The sequence below is a fragment of the Rhineura floridana genome, chromosome 3 (genome assembly GCF_030035675.1).
Source record: "Rhineura floridana isolate rRhiFlo1 chromosome 3, rRhiFlo1.hap2, whole genome shotgun sequence".
NCBI lineage: Eukaryota > Metazoa > Chordata > Lepidosauria > Squamata > Rhineuridae > Rhineura > Rhineura floridana.
In genome coordinates, this window is record NC_084482.1 from 45,143,379 (window position 1) to 45,162,709 (window position 19,331).

The following is a 19,331-nucleotide window of genomic DNA, read 5'->3' on the forward strand; positions in this document are numbered from 1 at the left end:
CAGCTTACCAGAGGAAATACACCTGGCGCCTACGGTTCTTTCTTTTAGGCGCCAGGTTAAGACCTGGCTGTACTCCCAGGCATTTTAATGTTTAATGCTTTATGTTTAATGTTTTTAGTTTAATGTGTTTCTCTGTTACTGATTTTATTCTATATTGTATTTTAATCCTGTTTGTACACCGCCCAGAGAGCTATTAGCTATGGGTGGTCTAGAAATGAAAATAAATAAATAAAATAAATAAATAATATATATATATATGGTGTAATTTTTTAACAAAGGGCCTCCAAGCTTTATATAGCTTAGGGCCTTACCAAGTCTAACTCCGGCACTGGCCACTGGCCTGATGCAGCTGGCAGCTCTTATGTTCTTAAGTAACATTCTGGATCAAATATTAACTTAACTTTGTGGTTGCTGGGTAAGATGGCCAGGTGAAAAAGATCATAAGCTACATCTGTTGAAGTTTCCTTTTCTACACAACCGTTAACAGTACGGGAGCCTTTTTTGACATGGACGCTCTATTAGTAGATCTCGGTGTATAGCTTTTATGCTAAATATTTTTAAACTTCAAGGATTAAATACAATGAACCCTGCTTTCCTGTGGTGAGCAAAGAGTTCGTTTGATGTTTAGCTACTTATGCTCTGCTTGAATATATATATGAGTAAATAACCCTTATATCACTGTCCAAATTGACCTTCTTTCCAAGGAAACCAAACCCAAAGTATGCTTTGGGACCCTAAGAGATTGAGGTGCACTTAAAAAAATATCCTGCATTAGAAAACTATACACTTTCCTTTTCAATTTGGTGCCGTCAGATTGTATTTTAAAAGCGGTTTGACTCTGCTAAACTCTGGAGCACAGTTTTCCTTCAATAGTCCAGCTGCACAAGGAATAATGAAGAGCTGGCAGAACAAAGGAATCTGTTTCACTGTCATGGGAGAAGATTTGGGAGGGGAGGAAACACTGGAGAAAAACACGAAGTGGTTGTGAACGACTGTAGCTTTTCTGGCTGCCTTAACGGATAGAAAGAATAAAGGCAAAAAGGAAGCAGAAAGAGGAGCTGAAGACTTCATAAATCATATTCCAGACAAAGAAAAGACTGCAGTCATCTTTGAATCCTTTGCTGAACTTTTAGCTTAAACTGATTGCTTAAGGTAAGCTTTTCAAAGTTACCCTCTCTTGATATTATCTCAGCCTAGGCTTTTAGAAGCGAAAAGGGAATGAGGAGTGAGAAGAACACTTATTGCTTGAACTGAAACACAGTTATTCAGAGTAGTTGGATCTCAACTGATATGTGATTTGAATCTATTAAAGAACACGTACCAACTCAATCAGTCTAACTTGGCTCATTTGTGGATTAAGGTTGCATTCCTATATGCTTCTGCTTGCGAATAATTTTCATTAAATTTAGTGGGAGTTACTTTGAGTATATCTGCATAGGATAGCACATGTTAACCCTTTGAAATCAGCTGCAAAAGGTGATTGGAATGTTTGTGATGTTGTTTATTTAGGTCAGTCTAAAATACATGAATATTTTGCCTTCCTAACATTGAAACAATATCCTGAGCTAGGATTCTTTCATGCATATAAATATGTTAACACGTGATATCATTGTCAACTTGAACAATAAGACCAAAGCTAGAGTTAACCTTATTGTGAAACAGCAAATGCCAAGGACAGCCAAGAATTCTACCCTCAGTGTTGCAATCCCTAAGCAGCTTTACAAAGCACTGCACAGTTTTGACAGCTGTGTTTATTTGGCTCTCTACAACATGACTTGATTGGTTGAAGCTGATCTCTGGCCCATTTATGAATTTGTTTGAAATAGTACTCTCAAGTTATATTTCCTACTTTTCCTTCCCTGTCCTTAATAGAATCTGCAGGTGGCTGAATGTTTGAAGTAGATTTGTTGATGCTGTGTGTGCAATCATTTACAGGCTGGCCAACATGTGGGGTGAACCTTTCATCTCCTTAGGATGGGGTTGCAAGATCACAAACCCAAGATCACTTCTGTCCCTTTGAATATTCCAAGACAGTTGGGGATTACGGAACCATTCTTTCCCTCGTGTATGTTCCTTATTCACTGCCTTTTGCTGGGTAAAATCCACATTAAAAAAACACAAAACAGGATTTATATACTGCTGTTTTACATAAAATGTAACACAACTGATAAAATCAGGTGTTAAAAATATGTCAGCCTAAACGTTTTCAAATTAAAATGACTTTTGGTCAGGCCAGTGGAGAAATAGGATGGGAACCATTGCATACAATGTCAGTGCATTGGAATATTTAAAGGGACAAAGAGGGTCTCCACCTAGAGATTGAAACACTATTGGGAACAGGGGAGAAGAATGCCAGAGCTCTGATGCCTTCCTTTCTCTCTCAGACTATTATTTCATATCTGATACTCAACCATTCTGTAGTTGTGTTTGTGGATGGGTGAGAAATAACTCAGGTTCAAGTGGCAGCAATAGGTCCAGGGGAAGTAGAACAACATGTTTGATGGAGATCCTAATGCATCCTTTAGATCATAAGGCCTGCTGGTCATTGTTCAGTTTATCCCCAATTGTTGCAGGCATCCTAAATGGTCTAGGCCAGACTGTGGCATCTGTGAAATCCATATTAACCTTCCCTAGCCTGGTATCCTCCAGATTATTGGACTGTAACCACCATCAGCCCTGATTCTTCCTGGGGCTGATGAGAGTTGTAGTCCAAAATATCTGAAAAACACCAAGTTGAGAAAGTCTGTTCGAGACACTGCATGGTACCTTCCCATATCCAGGTATTGATCTGATTAGGGAAGCAAACCTACACAGAACACTGTGCAAATAAGGGAGAACTGTGTTGAAATGTTTGCCCAGTGATGCACTTTGCCTAGGGTAAATGACTTCTGACTGTACAGGCTTATTTTTCATTTCAAGCAGGCCTGAAAATGCAAAAACAACACCAGAGAAATAGAACCATGTGTCAACAAACGATAGCACTATTGTGGAAAAATATAATTCTGAAATGGAGGATGAAAATGCAAAGCTTTCAGGCAAGTATAAATTGCTAACTGAGATGAAAGAAAATAAATTGCCAACTGAGGTAAAAATATTCAGCATTTCTTCTGATATTTTTAAATTTAAAGTTGTGAAAATTTGTTAGTTTGAATACAGACAGCTAATTTTGTGGTTTATTGCTAGTGGTTATTATTCTGTTATTGTTTTGTTTTGATTTTCAATTATGTCAGAAATAGAAGTTCATTTATGAAGTTACAGTAGATAACTAGCCTTCAGTGTTCAGTTATCTTTGTACAAAGGACCATGTTAATGGCAGAAGGTTTGTTTGACCCAATACCCACTGCATGTCATTCCAAGGATGTTCTAGTAAGCATACAAGAAAAGGAGGGGGAAATGATATTTTTATTATTATTTTACTGTTATTTACTGATACACCATTTTTTGGTCCAAAGGCCTCCAATGCAATGATCAGCATATTAATATTGATACAATAAACATAAGCATATTAATACTGATAAGTTAAAAAAATCATAAAAGCAAACAACAACCAGTATGGCTATTTGCTATAATTGGAAAAAAGTTCAATTACAATTTATCATCATCTGTTTGTATGCTGCCTTTCTATAGTTAAATCACTCTCAAATAAATGGATCCTATGAATGTGGGCCATAGCATACATGATCAGGTTAACAAAAGTGGTAAAAGTTAAAGAAGGTGGATAGCAGGATAATAAAATTAATTGAGAAATTTGAGTTCCTTAATTTTATTCTGGAATAACAAAGCACAAGATATGAAAAATTTTTTATCTTATTGGGATAAATTTAGTTCTTAACTTTGACATATCTGCAATTTCACCCCCTTCCCATGTCATTTTTAAAAAAAGAATATTAAGCACTGATAATGTTCTGTTCAGTATGCCTTCGCTGCTATGATAACACTGTCAAGATATTATTATACACAAGTCACAATATTGGTATAATTGTGGTTTTGCAAACAATGTAAAAAAAGAAAAGAAAAATAGGGGGAATATTTCTCTCTTGTACTGGCCGTAAGCTGTCCTGACTGAAACAGTGAAAAGTAGGTAGAATTTTTAAGGAGTCAGATATGAGTGGTATATAGATCTTGAAATATGCCACTTTGGCTCCAATTCAAGCTGAGGTCAAAATTGTATTTCTTATGACCAAAGGCCTTTTCAAAAAAGCTCAAAAACAATCTCAAAGATATAGTATACAAATACTGAAATATACTAGGTATATAAAAAACAGTACATAAAAGCCAGGATCAAGGGTTTTGAAAAACCAGGCAATACAACAAAGGATTGGGGGGGGGGGAACCCTGAGCAATAAAATAAATAATAAAATCTTCATCAAACCAGAGCATTACCATGACAATTTATTGCTGTCTCTGAAAGCTCTTTTGCACAGATCCTTGCAGAAGTCAATGCAAAGAAGAAATACCCTATAAGTCACATAAACGTTAGTGTGTGACAATAGATAACATAATTTTCTGCAATGGGTTTTGAGTATATTCCCAATCAAATAGAACCTAGAAATTTAAAGTGGGATTCCAAGTACAAAGGATGAAATAAAATGTTGTTCTTTGCAATGGTCATTTTTAAACAGCCAAAACCACCTTTTTGAGCGTACAGTTATCATTCTATCAGGCAAGATTGTCTTACAATAAAATACGACATACAGTACAAGGAATAAAAGAAGCAATAAAAACAAAATTAACAAGCATACCGCATCTAGCACAGCGCATTGCAATTGCTACATGAGGCAGAAAAAGTGGCCCACCAAGACCCTCAGCAAATTTCAAGTGAACCATTGGGGGGGGGAAATGTTGGGAACTTTTTTAGGTTCCCAGCCATTTGTTTTGAAGAAGGGGATCTAGCAATGATGCCCACTTTCTCCCTTACTCTGCACAGTGATTATTGAACCCCCGGCATCTTGGTAATCCAAGAGTAAGAGCAGTAGAAATTATGGGAATCCACAATGAATAAATTGGTTTGTAGACAACATATCTAAAAGTGGCTATTCTGGAACTGAAGAAAATGCTGACAGATTTTCACAAGGTAGCAAGGTGAGAAATTAATTATAAGTGTGATTTGAAGATCAGAGGCTGATGCTCACAGATGCGAAAGGAGAGTCCGGAGTTGTACGACGCACACGATAGGAACATGGAAGGTGAGAAGCATGAACCAGGGAAAGTTAGAAATTGTCAAGCAAGAAATGGAATGCATCAACACAACAATACTTGGCGTGAGTGAATTAAAATCGACAGGAATGGGACATTTTCAATCAGGCAACTACAAAATGGTCAAAGCTAAAACACCAGACTAAGATGCATCCAAACTCAGAGGAAGGCAATGGTAAACCACCTCTGAATATCTCTTACAACAAAAACGCTATGTACAGAGTATTCAAAATGCAACACGAGATAGTGCTGGAAGATGAGACCCCCAGGTCAGAAGGCACTCAATGAGCTACTGGGGAAGAACAAAGGACAAGTACGAGTAGCACTGTGACTAATGATGCAGCTGGGTCAAAGCTGAAAGGAAGCCCAGAGGCCGATGCGCACAGATGCAAAAGGAGAGTCCGGAGTTGTACGACTTACACAATAGGAACATGGAATGTGAGAAGCATGAACCAGGGAAAGTTAGAAATTGTCAAGCAAGAAATGGAACATATCAACATTACAATACTTGGTGTGAGTGAATTAAAATGGACGGGAATGGGACATTTTCAATCAGGCAACTACAAAATATTTTATGCAGGAAATGAGAAATCAAGAAGAAACGGGTTTGCTTTAATAGTGAGAAGTGATGTAGCAAAAGCAATTAGGAGGTACAACGCAAGGTCTGAGCGAGTGATATCAATGAGATTAAATGGGAAACCTATTAACATAACCATCATCCAAGTCTATGCTCCGACGGCAAACGCAGAAGAAGAGGAATTGGAAAGCATTCATGCAGAAGTACAGGAAAAAAATTGATCACACACCAAAACAAGATGTGCTGATAATCATGGGGGACTGAAATGCAAAAGTAGGGAACAGAGAATAAGTAGAAATTGTGGGGAAATGGGGCTTAGGAGATAGAAATAAAGCAGGGGAAAGGCTTATTGAATTCTGTGAAGCCAATAATTTGTTTCTTGCAAACACATATTTTGAGCAACCAAAAAGATGACTGTAAATGCGAACATCAACAAATGGTCAATATAGGAATCAAATTGATTATATAATTGGTAGCAGAAGATGGAGAAGTTCCATACTTTCTGCAAAAATAAGACCAGGTGCAGATTGTTGTACAAATCATGAACAGGTAATATCAAAAATCAGAGTAAAGCTAAAGAACAACAACAAAGCAATCATAATGCCAAAATACAATTTAAATAACATCCCAGAAGAATATAAAGATCAAATAAGGAACAGATTTGAGGCTTTAAATTTAGTTGATAGAGAACCAGAAGAATTACGGGTTGAAGTCAGAGACATTATCAGGGAACAATGCAAAAAGGGAATACCTCTAGTTAAAAAGAGAGACAGATCTCAATGGATGACTGAAGAAACCGTAAAAGACTAAAGTAATGACAACAGAAGATTTATGTAACTTTAAAGTTGACAATGAGGACATTGAACTTATCAAGGATTATCAATACCTTGACACAGTCATTAACCAAAATGGAGACCATAGTCAAGAAATCAGAAGGCTAGGCCTGGGGAGGGCAGCTATGAGAGAACTAGAAAAGGTCCTCAAATGCAAAGATGTACACTGAACACTAAAGGCAGGATCATTCAGACCATGGTATTTCCGATCTCTATGTATGGATGTGAAAATTGGACAATGAAAAAAGCGGATAAGAGAAAGATCAACTCATTTGAAATGTGGTGTTGGAGGAGAGCTTTGCAGATACCATGGACTGCAAAAAAAGACAAAAAATTGGGTGTTAGAACAAATTAAACCAGAACTATTGTTAGAAGCTAAAATGATGAAACTGAGGTTATCATACTTTGGACACATAATGAGAAGACACTATTCACTAGAAAAGACAATAATGCTGGGAGAAACAGAAGGGAGTAGAAAAAGAGGAAAGCCAAACAAGAGATGGATTGATTCCATAAAGGAAGCCACAGACTTGAACTTACAAGATCTGAACAGGGTGGTTTATAACAGATGCTATTGGAGGTTGCTGATTCATAGGGTGGCCATAAGTCGTAATTCACTTGAAGGCACATAGCAACACTCCTTTAGAGGAACAGAAGCAGCTACAGCAGCTGTCAGGACTGCTGCTCCAACCAAACAGTTTTAAATATCTGAGGACTGTAATCACAGACGTCTTGAGGCAATTGAAAAGGAACTATACCTATACTCTTTAGAGAACTGTTAGACAGAAACTAAGGTCCTGGTGGAGGAGGCACCACTCTAACTTTGGTAGAGTTGCTACCATAAAAATTATGATCTTGACAAAAAATTATTTGTATCCCAGTCTCTCCCTGTACAACTTCTGGCTAACACTGATGGGACAGACTGCTAAAGCACATTGTGCCGAGGCAGAAAAACTAGGATAAACAAACTTTACACAGAAACAAAACATGAGGAGGAGGGATGTCAACCTTTTGAATTTACAACTATATTCTGTTGTGGCTCCAATAAAGTAGTTAATCCAGATGATCTGCAATACCCCAGAAATTTCTTGGGTGGAAATAGAAGTGCCCCCAGGGAAAACAGAAATGTCTCCAAGACATTCTGTTCTTTTGGCACTGGAAAACCTCTTCTCAGGGACTACAATGCAAGCCTGGCAAAGGTGGGTGAAGTGTCTGGCACAGAACCTGGCCCCAATGACAGCTAGTGTGGTGTAGTGGTTAGAGTGTTGGATTAGAACCTTGGAGACCAGAGTTTAAATCTCCACTCAGCCATGAAGCTCACTGGGTGACGTTGGGCCAATCATTGCCTCTCAGCCTAATCTACCTCACAGGGTTGTTGTGGGGATTAAATGAGGAGGAGGAGAACCATGTATGCCACCTTGAGATCTTTAGAGAAAAAGGTGGGATATAAATGTAATGAATAAACAATGTTACAATTTCTGAACCATCTGTGGTTCTGGCAGGGACCTAGGTGGAGGCAATATAGGGGTCTCCCAGCCTACTGTTCCCAGTCTTTAGGTTGGGAGGCTAAGGCACTATACTTGCTAGATCAGGGGTCACCAACTCATCTGTGGCTCCATGGCATACATGAAGGCCTTCAGTGATGACTCCAGCAGGTAATCCAGAATCTGAGTTTTCATTTTTTTTAAAAAAAAAAAGTCTCTTGCCCTCCTAGAAATAAAGTTATAGGGCACAATGTGCAGGTACCCTTTTAAGCAATTTCTGTGACATGAGCCAGCCTGGCTGCTCCTGGCTGTCAGTGTTATCCGCCAATAAGTGAAATCAGAACTGTGACTGACAAGTGAGTTGTTCTGACACCAGACAACTGGAATTCCCAGGATCCTAAAGAGCTACTGTTTTACCTTTCCTTTCAAGGGAAAAGTGCACTTTTCCTGCTTCCATTCTATTTTCTAGTCCTTGGAATCTCCTTAGTTTGCCCCTTTCCCCTAGCAATCAGGATGCTTCTTTCCTCACCTGAAATCAGATAGTGCCTAGAAGTTGTTTTCTGTGCACCCATCTGTGATCCTGATCCCCTCTCCCAGCTTTGCTGTGGGAAGAATGGTTTGTCTTTTGCACCTGGCTCCTACCTTGATGGGGCATGACCCCTGGTGCCGGGTGCAGATGTTTAGTCTGCTGTGGGTGATGTGCAGAGCCACCTGATTGGCTAGCTCTTTCACCCCACCCATTCTCCCGCTCATTGTGGTTTTCGGCAGCGCCCGCCCTGCCACCCATGACCTTTTCAGTGTGGGTTTAGCTGATTGCCACTAGGGAGCCTCACAGACATTTTACCTTCCTTTGTCATTTTGACTGGGGAGGTTTTTTGCCTGTGTAACACTGAATTGTGAATTGGTGGCAGGGTTAGGTTAAAAGGTTGTTTTGGCATGGTCAGTGCAGGGTTAGGAAAAATGGAGTACGTGGGGAAATTGGTGAGAACCTTGAGGCACCTTCTAGAAGGTGGAGGGGGGGTTCCTCAGACGTGTCTATCAAAGCCTCAAGGCCAGATGCTGGGGACAGGAGCCCTTCTTGAGGATTGCCCAGATCACAGACTCAATGCCTCAAGGCTGGAGTTGGGGGTGAGATGGACATGATTCCCTAGCCACAGTTAATGTGCTGACAAGGATGGGCCTAGGAATAGATAGTAAAACTACCCTTGGGCCTGAAGCCAAGGTTCCTTGCCCAAAAACCTGAGGATTGGGGTTTAAGCTTTATATTTATTTATTTATTTATTAGATTTATTAGTCGCCCATCTGGCTGGTTGTCCAGCCACTCTGGGCGACGTACAGAATGAAAACATACAAATACATTAAAACATTAAAAATCTCAACAATAATAATAAAACCTAACCCACCCCAAAAGCCTGTCTGAAGAGCCAGGTCTTCAAGGCCCGGCGGAAGCTCACACTATAGCACTCACATTTTAGGAACCTGCACTGATCTTTAACATTTACAGGCATACCCCGCTTTAACGTTCACAATGGGACCAGAGAGTAACTTTTAACTAACCCCTCATTTTTGGGAAGTGTCTTCTTTTGAAGTCAAAACTGACTATGTTGAATTTTCTTAACAATTGGCTATGCATGCTTAATTTAATAGCACTATGTTGTCAAACTGATTAGGAGCAGTGACCACTTAAATCTCGCACCACGTCCTAAGCACCATTCAAGATTAAGTCCAGAGTTGCCATCCCTCTGGTCAGTTCCTTGACCAACAGTTCTAGGATACAGTATTTAAGGTATCTAGGAATTTTACCTCTTTGTCATTTATTTATTTATTGCATTTGTATACCACCCCATAGCCGGAGCTCTCTGGGTAGTTTACAACAATTAAAAACATATATAAAATTTAAAAGCACATTTTTAAAAAGCCATTTAAAAACACATGCTAAAATGCCTGAGAGAAGAGGAAAGTCTTGACCTGGCACCGAAAAGATAACAGTGTTGGCACCAGGTGCACCTCGTCACAAAAAAATCCCATAATTTGGGGGCCACCACTGAGAAGGCCCTCTCCCTTGTTGCCAGACTCCAAGCTTCTCTCGGAGTAGGCATCCAGAGGATAGGGTTGCCATATTGCCCGGTTAGCTGGGTTTTACCCGGATTCTATGCATGCCACCTGGAGCCCGGCTAGCCCCTTAGGTGGCCTGGATTCTCAGCTTTAATTTTAAAAAAATTAAGTTTCTAGTTGGTCCGGTTCTCGAGATATGCATAAAAACATCAGCCGCCCCCCCGACTGTTAAATCTTTCTTTAAACAGTACTGTATACAGTACTACATCACTTTCTAGCTTTAACCCCACCCGTTCAGCATTGCAGCCAATCAGAGAAGCCAGGATTGTTTCAGTTTCATTGACCTGAGGCAGTGTCTAGAAAACAAAATGGTGGTCCCCCCCCCGTTTATCTGAAAATCTCATAAATTGGGCAAGTATATACATTTCAGTTTCTTTTCCTCTTGTGTGCAGGAGTCAGATCTTGGGCAGTGTTTTGAAAACCTTCCCAATGCTTGATTTTTGTAAAAGCAATGCTAATCCCATATGCCCAGAGTAAATCCCATTGAATTCAATAGGACTTACTTTTGAGTAGACATGGTTATGAATGTGCTCAAAATCAATGGGACTTTGGAGTGAATGTAAAAAAGAATTGTGTTTGTGTTCTAACTCTTTCTGCCCCCTTCTCCAGTCCTATTTTAAAGCAAGTAGGCAGGGCTTACTTAGGTATTACAGTTTTTATTCTGTAGGAAAGTAATACTGATTTTTTTAAAACTAATACTGATTTTTCTGCAATGACCAACTGGTTTGACAATAAACTATTATATGGGCTGTATGTATTTGTACATCTGCAGTGTGTGCGTGTGTGTGTATGGAGTCTTTCCAACACCCCTGTGAGGTAGGGTTGAAAACCAAGGCAGCTCACAACAAGAAATAAAGCCATTTAAAATCCAATAACCATAAAAACAAGTATAAACAGTTGCAAAACAGCGTAAAGTGGCATGATTCGGAATTTTGGGTTGCGTGAATAAAGTTGTTTATCACTTGAGGTTGCATTTCTGTCCCTGTTTGAGTAAGCCCCACTGAATACACTGGGACTTGCTTCTGAATAAATAAACCTAGGATTGCACTATAAATATCTTTACAGTTTGTGTAAATAATAAATATATTTGATAGTCATGCTTATATAAATATTTCTTCATTTATCATTTTTTTGGTTTTTGGTTAGGAATACTGACTGGTTATGAGATGCTTAGTTTTCTGCCTTACTCATAGGAATCTTGTTGTGGTTGGTATGGTATTACATTTAGGAAAGTGTTACTGCTTTCTGTGTTTTTTTTTCCTATTTGCATTTCACTTATCTTTAACCTCACTCCGTTACAGCCATAGAAGCAACAGCAGCATATGCAAGATAATTAACTCCCATTAGTGATAAGAGCAAGAATTTATAATTATTATTTCAATTAAAACAAGAGGCTTCTCAATACTTTGAAGAGGATCAGATATTTATTTTCTTTCTGAGCCCAGGACTGGGTCTTTTATGACGCCCGGGGGGGGGGGGAGCAGGAGAGTAGTCGATAAGACAGACATCCTGGCATTGGTAATCTAATTAGCAAGGTATGTGTGGGGTTGTTGCACACTTCCAGGCCCAGTTTCATTTTGAGTATGGAGGTGGAACCTGTGTAGATGTGGTTGAGAAATTTTGAGTTAAGCAAAGCTCTGCTTTTATAAAACCTAAGAAACATACAGATACTTTGAATGTCTGAGTGCCTGCATCAGTGGAATACTGGAGGAACTTGTAAAACTTGCTGCAACAGTATTTAGAACTGAGCATGTGGTGTGAAAGACTCCTTTTCCTAACATTTTGGCTTCTTGTTTTTCTCCACCCACCACATCGCTGAAATATATCGTATATGGTTAACCGTACTGCTGCCCTTACTTACTTTATGTTTGTTGCTATTTTGTGTTTTTATTATGTTTTTATATTGATTGTGTATTTTTATTGTTTTTGTTATATTTGTAAGCTGTGCTGAGCTCTGTTTTTAACAGCAAAAGGGCAGGATATAAATTCTCTTAATCAATCAATAAATACTCCATAGTGTTGGAAACTAGAGTCTAGGCATTTAAGGCTGAAAATGTTGCTTTAAAAAAAAAGATTTCTCACATCTTTCCCTAGCTTTTGGTGGTAATTCCTAGGCACAAAAACAAAACAACTGGACAATCCAAATATTAATATGCAGATATTTGCATAATATGCAAATAACATGCAGATATTTGCATAATATGCAAATAATATGCAGATATTTGCATAATACGCAAATACTTTACATAATATGCAAATTAACCTGCCCGGATTTGTGGAACTGGAATATGGCAACCCTACCAGAGGAGGGCATTGGATGTTGAATGTAGTGTACGGGTGGGTTCATGTCAGGAGAGGCGTTCCATCAGGTATTGTGGTCCTAAGCCATGTTAGGCTTTATAGGTTAAAACCAGCACCTTGAATTGAGCTCAGAAACATACAGGCAGCCAATGCAAGCTGGCCAGAATCGGTTTTATATGTTCGAATTGTCTGGTCCCTGTTACATTTTGCACAAGTTGCAGTTTCCGAACCATATTCAAAGGCAGCCCCACATAGAGCACATTGCAGTAATCTAACTTGGAGGTTACCAGAGCATGGACAACTGAAGCCAGGTTATCCCTGTCCAGATAGGGGTGTAGCTGGGCCACCAACCGAAGTTGGTAGAAGGCACTCCGTGCCACTGAGGCTACCTCAGTCTCAAGTGACAGAGATGGTTCTAGTAGAACCTCCAAGCTACGAACCCGCTCCTTCAGGGGGAGTGCAACCCCATCCAGAACAGGTTGGACATCCGCCATCCGGTCAGAAGAACCACCCACTAGAAGCATCTCAGTCTTGTCTGGATTGAGCCTCAGTTTATTAGCTCTCATGCAGTCCATTGTCGCAGCCAGGCACTGGTTCAGCACATTGACAGCCTCACCTGAAGAAGATGAAAAGAAGAAATAGAGCTGCGTGTCATCAGCATACTGATGGCAACGCACTCCAAAGCTCCGGATGACGAAAGCCAACGGTTTCATGTTGATGTTGAACAGCATGGGGGACAGAACTGACCCCTGTGAAACCCCATACTGGAGAGTCCAGGGTGCCAAGCAATGTTCCCCATGCACCACCTTCTGGAGCCGACCCGCCAAGTAGGAGCAGAACCCCACCATGCAGTCCCTCCCACTCCCAACTCAGCTAGTCTTCCCAGAAGAATACCATGGTCGATGATATCGAAAGCCGCTGAGAGATCAAGGAGAATCAACAGAGTCACACTCCCCCTGTCTCTCTTCCGACAGAGGTCAATGTGATCAAACCGTAAAACAATACGGGATACCTCTAAGTCCTGTCCTTAACAACTTCTACTCCAAAAGCCTGCTGGAATAAATAAGTCTTTACCTGTCGATGAAAGGACAGTAAAGAGGGGGGCATTCTTGCCTCCCTTGGAAGGGAGTTCCAAACCCTAGGGGCAGCTGCCAAAAAGGCCCTATCTCGTGTCCCCACCAATCACACTTGTGACTGTGGTGGGACTGAGAGGAGGGCCTCTCCTGAAGATCTCAGGGCCCGGTCTGACAAATAGCCTTGGCCTAAGCCATATAGGGCTTTATAGGTCAAAACCAGCACTTTGAATTGTGCCCGGAAACAAACTGGCAGCCAATGCAGCTGTTGCAACAAGGGAGTTGTATGATCCCTGTAGCCAGCCCCAGTTAGTATCCTAGCTGCCGCTTGTTGTACTAATTGAAGTTTCCGAAGAGTCTTCAAAGGCAGCCCCATGTAGAGCGCGTTACAGTAATCTAAACGGGATGTAACCAAGGCATGTATCACCGTAGCCAGATCAGGTGTCTCCAGGAACGGGCACAGTTGGCCCGTTCTAGCATTAGCATATAAACATGTGTATACAGTGTCTCTCTTCAAGGACCTTTGGTACTTGTTTTTTGGTCCACACTACTTTGGCCTCTCTGAATTGCTATCCTGTGCCCTATTTAATTTTTCACCTGTTAACCCTGAAAAAGCCTCATGCTGAGCTGCACACACTGGGGAAATCAGAAGTAAGGCCTGAGTTACAGCCTAGGTGGCCAGCCTCCCAGCTAGCTAACTGTAGTGTACACAGCAATATTTCTTTTCCTCTAGGGCTGTTTTCATCCTTTGCCATCAAGTACTCAAGAAAAAATAGCCACTATGATTTTGGAGATAGTGAGTGCTTTTAAGAGTAAACAGTAACTTAGGGTAGATATTATTTGAGAACATGTAATTTATTTCACCCTTTAGCAATAAGCACCCAATCCTGTTCTATTCATCATAAACCAGAGCTTGGAAAAGTTACTTTTTTGAACTACAACTCCCATCAGCCCAATACAGTGGCCATGCTGGCTGGGGCTGATGGGAGTTGTAGTTCAAAAAAGTAACTTTTCCAAGCTCTGAACTGCAGAATAAATAAACTCTTCCCACTGCAGACAAACAAACATGCTTCTTTATGGCTGGCTGGGTAGAGAACACAACTGAAACGGAAAAGCAAAGCAAATGAAAGTCCAAGGGGTGGAGTCTAACTCTAGCCCATAATACAAAGTTCTAGTATTTAACTCTTCAAAGGTCATATTATTATATAAGCTGTTTTCCCCCCAGGATTATTTAAGTAATTATATAAAATGTTGTGAGCATGAAGCAACCCCCCTCAGCCAGGGAAGGTCTTTTTTTTTTTTTTTAATAATTTTTATTCAAATTTTTCCAAAAACAAACAAAACAAAGTCAAAAAGACATAACAATACATCAACAAAAAATGAAAATAAAATAGTTGACTTCCGATTTGTCGCAGATCAGCTATAAGTATATAATATACATCAAACCTGTCCCTTAATGTATACATACAGAGTCCCTTTTCTCCATAGGCTGTCTTAATTAATCGTCAAATCCCAGTATCATCATTTTATTTTGATCTTTCAACAAAAAGTCTAAGAGAGGTTTCCATTCCTTAAGAAATGTATCTGTCGATTTTTCTCTAAGTAAACATGTCAATTTATCCATTTCTACTAAGTCCATTAATTTCAATAACCATTCTTCCATTGTTGGTGTTGATTCCATTTTCCACTTTTGTGCATATAATAATCTTGCTGCCGTAATCATATATAATATTATTCTTCCATATTTCTTTTCTATTTGTTTATCCATAAAACCCAATAAAAAAAATTCTGGTTTTGACTGAATATTTATCTTTAGAATTTTTTGCATCTTCCTACCTATCTGTGCCCAAAATGATTTTGCCTTTTTACATAACCACCACATATGATAAAATGATCCTTCTTGTTGTTTACATTTCCAACAAACATTAGAAACATTACTATACATTTTTGACAACTTTTCTGGAGTCATGTACCAACGGTACATCATTTTATAAAAATTTTCTTTAAGATTATAGCATAGTGTAAATTTCAAACCTTTTTTCCACATATTTTCCCATTGATCCATTTGTATGTTATGACCAAAATTTTTTGCCCACTTTACCATACACTCTTTTACTTGTTCTTCCTCCATATCCATTTTCAATAAGAGTTTATACATTTTCGCAATTATATTTTCATCATTTGTACACAATCCTATTTCAAAATCAGATTTACTTATTTCAAACCCATACATTTTCTTGTCCATTTTATATCTTTCTAACAATTGTAAATAGGCAAACCATTGAAAACTATATCCTTCCTTTGTCAGTTGTTCTCTCTCTTTCATTGTATATTCTCCATGTACATTTTCTAATAGTTCTTGATAAGTTAACCATTTCTCTTTTCCAGCCATTTCTCTTCTATAAAACGCTTCTTGACTTGAGACACATAATGGTATTGTCGAATAAAACCTTGGTTTATATCTATTCCATATTTTCAACAGAGGACGTCTTATGAAATGATTGTTAAAGTCTACATTTACTTTTACTTTGTCATACCATAGATATCCATGCCATCCCCACTTCAAATTATGGCCCTCCAAATCCAATAGTCTTTTATTCCTCAATAAAATCCATTCCTTTATCCAGACTAGACAGCAGGCAGCAAAATAAAGTCTCAGATTTGGTAATCCCAGTCCTCCTCTTTCTTTGGCATCTTGTAGTAGTTTAAATTTAACTCTTGGTTTTTTTCCTTGCCATACAAATTTAGAGATATCTTTTTGCCATTGTTTAAAAGGTAAATCAGAGGATATTACAGGTATTGTTTGAAACAAAAACATCATTCTCGGTAATACATTCATTTTTATCACAGATATTCTACCCATTAATGACAATTGTAGTTTATCCCATCTTAGCAAATCTTTCTTAATCTCTGTCCATAATTTTTCATAATTATTATGAAACAACTTTGAATTTTTATTTGTCATAATGATACCTAAATATTTCAACTTTTTCTCTATTGTAAAATCTGTCTTGTCCATTAACTCTTTCTGTTCCCTTAAAGTTAAATTTTTCACCAACATCTTTGTTTTTTGATTGTTGATCTTAAATCCTGCTAACGGTCCAAATTCTTTTAATTTGTCCATCAATACATTAATTCCTTCCAAAGGATTTTCTAGTACAATTATCAAATCATCAGCAAATGCTCTCAATTTATATTCTTCTTTTTTTATCTTTAATCCCGAAATTCTTTTATTTTGCCTTATATCTCTAAGCAGCACTTCTAAGACCAAAATAAATAAAAGGGGAGATAAAGGACATCCTTGTCTTGTACCCTTTTGTATTTCACATGAATCCGTTAAATCTCCGTTAACAATTATCTGAGCCTTCTGAGATGTATAAATCGATCTAATCCATTTTATAAAATTGTCTCCAAAATCCATTTGCTCCAAAACCTGAAACATAAATTTCCAATTCAAATTATCAAATGCTTTTTCAGCATCTAAAAAAATCAAAGCTGCTTGTTTATCATTTCGTTGTTCTAAATATTCCAAGACATTCAAGACATTCCTGACGTTGTCACGTAATTGTCTTTTAGGTAAAAACCCTGATTGATCTTCCTGAATAAATTGTTGCAATATTATTTTCAATCTTTCTGCCAAGATCATTGTAAAAATTTTATAGTCATTATTCAATAGAGATATTGGTCGATAATTTTTTGTTTTAGTTAAATCTTGCTCCTCTTTAGGTATTAATGTTATATTAGCATTTTTCCAACTATCCGGTATCTTTCCCTCTTGCAGAATAAGATTCATTGTAGACTGTAAAGATAGTAAGAGTTCTTCCTCCAAACATTTATAATACATTGCAGATAACCCATCTGGTCCTGGTGCCTTTCCTAATTTAATTTTGTTTATAGCTTTAGATATCTCTCTTGACGTAATAGGACCATTAATAGCTTGTCTCTGAAAGTCTGTAATTCTAGGCAAATTCTGTTTAGATATATACTCTTCTATTTTTTCAGATGGAATTTCCTGACATTTGTACAATGTTGAATAATATTGATGAAAAATCTTTTTAATTTTTACATTATCTGTCAACGTCTCATCTCCTTCTTGTATCTTTAAAATGATATTTTTTTGGCGTTCTTTTCTTAATTTATATGCTAACCATTTCCCAGGTTTATTTGCAAATTCAAAAGTCCTTTGTTTAGCAAAATTTAGTTTTCTTTCAATTTCTCTAACTGTCAGCATTGATACTTGCTTCTGTAACATTTTGATTTCATTTACAATAGAAACTTTAGTTGGATTCTTTTTCAATTCTTCCTCTTTTTGTTTTATTTCTTCCAAGATTAATTGCATTTTCTGTTGTTTCTTTTTTTTTAATTCAGAGTTACATTTAATAAGATATCCCCTCATAAATGCCTTACTTGTATCCCAAACAATATTTTCACTTGTTCCTTTATGTAAATTATGTTCAAAAAACTCTTTTAATTTCTTCTTACATTCTTGTACTACTTTGTCATTCTGTAATAAAGATTCATTTAGTCTCCATCTAAATCCAAGATTTTTCTTTTTTAAAGTTAATATCACAGGGTTATGATCCGAAAAAGTTTTTGGTAATATATCCATTTTAAAAGTGTCCTTCGCTAAAATTTTAGACATCCAAATCATATCAATCCTCGAGAATGTTTTGTGTCTTTCTGAAAAATAAGTAAATTCCTTTGCGTTATCATTTATATATCTCCAGGTATCCACCAATTCTAAATGTTCCATCAGTTCAAAGCAAATCTTCGGTAATTTACCCTGTGTCTCTTTGATATTTTTTTCAGAAAGCCTATCAATTTTTGGTGAGATTACCCCATTCCAATCACCCATAACACACCAATGGTCATATGAAAACTCTGACAATTTTTCCATAAGTCCTGTGTAAAACCTTGTTTTATCTTCATTGGGGGCATAGATACCCACTATCAAAATGTTTGTACCCTGTAGAGTAATTTCGACCCCCACAAATCTACCACTATCATCCAGTAATACCAATTTAGGAAGCAATTGTGGGTTAATGTAGAGAACAACTCCATTTTTTTTTTTTGGTCCAGCCGAAATAAATTCTTCACCCAAATTTTTACAAATCAAATATTTGGAATCTTTCTTCTTAATATGAGTTTCTTGTAAACAAATTATATCCAATTTTAATTTTTTCAAATAATGAAACACTTTCTTTCTCTTCTGCGCCGTATTGGCTCCATTTATATTCCAAGTTAGATATTTGTAATCCATCTTTAAGAGTGTATTTTAAAATGTGCCTGATGCTCCTTTTAGTCCATCATCTTCCTTCCCTTCCTCTGCATATTTTGTTGACTTTGTTCCCCAGGAATTATATCCATATCTTTGAGTTTATCTTCATCCATATCTTTTGAAGCTTTTCTCAAGAAGTCCCTTGCTTTTTGAACAGTATTCAATCTATATTTCTGTTGTCTGAATGTAAAGATCACTCCTTCTGGAACATCCCATCTAAATTGAATTTTGCGTTGCTTAAGTTTCTCTGTAAAGAAAGCATATTATTTTCTCTTACGTAAAAGTCTAATAGGAATTTCTTTCATCACCAGTATTTCCTTACCATCAATTTTAAAGGTATTTTTAAAGTGTTGCTGTAATACCATATCTCTGGTCGTCTTCTTTATAAAATGAACAAGCACATCTCTTGGAATTTTATTCATTGTTGCATATCTGGAATTAATTCTATACACTTTATCTATTTCAAATTCCATC

General features: G+C 37.8%; 1 protein-coding gene across 3 annotated transcripts in view; it reads left to right on the top strand.

The window, feature by feature from the left end:
• The first annotated feature begins 463 nt into the window (after positions 1-463).
• Positions 464-19,331, top strand: part of LOC133379760 (ABC-type organic anion transporter ABCA8-like) — a 140,721-nt gene continuing 121,853 nt past the window's right edge. For 2 of the 3 annotated variants that reach the window (XR_009761255.1, XM_061615630.1), the window contains exons 1-2: positions 464-1,152; positions 2,923-3,035. Coding sequence is in view for 2 of the 3 variants with exons in the window: in XM_061615630.1 (XP_061471614.1) it covers positions 2,931-3,035 (105 nt within the window). In the remaining variant the exon portion in view is untranslated. Of the gene's footprint in view, positions 1,153-2,919; positions 3,036-19,331 lie in introns of all 3 variants that reach the window. The other variant, XM_061615631.1, reaches the window with a different exon arrangement.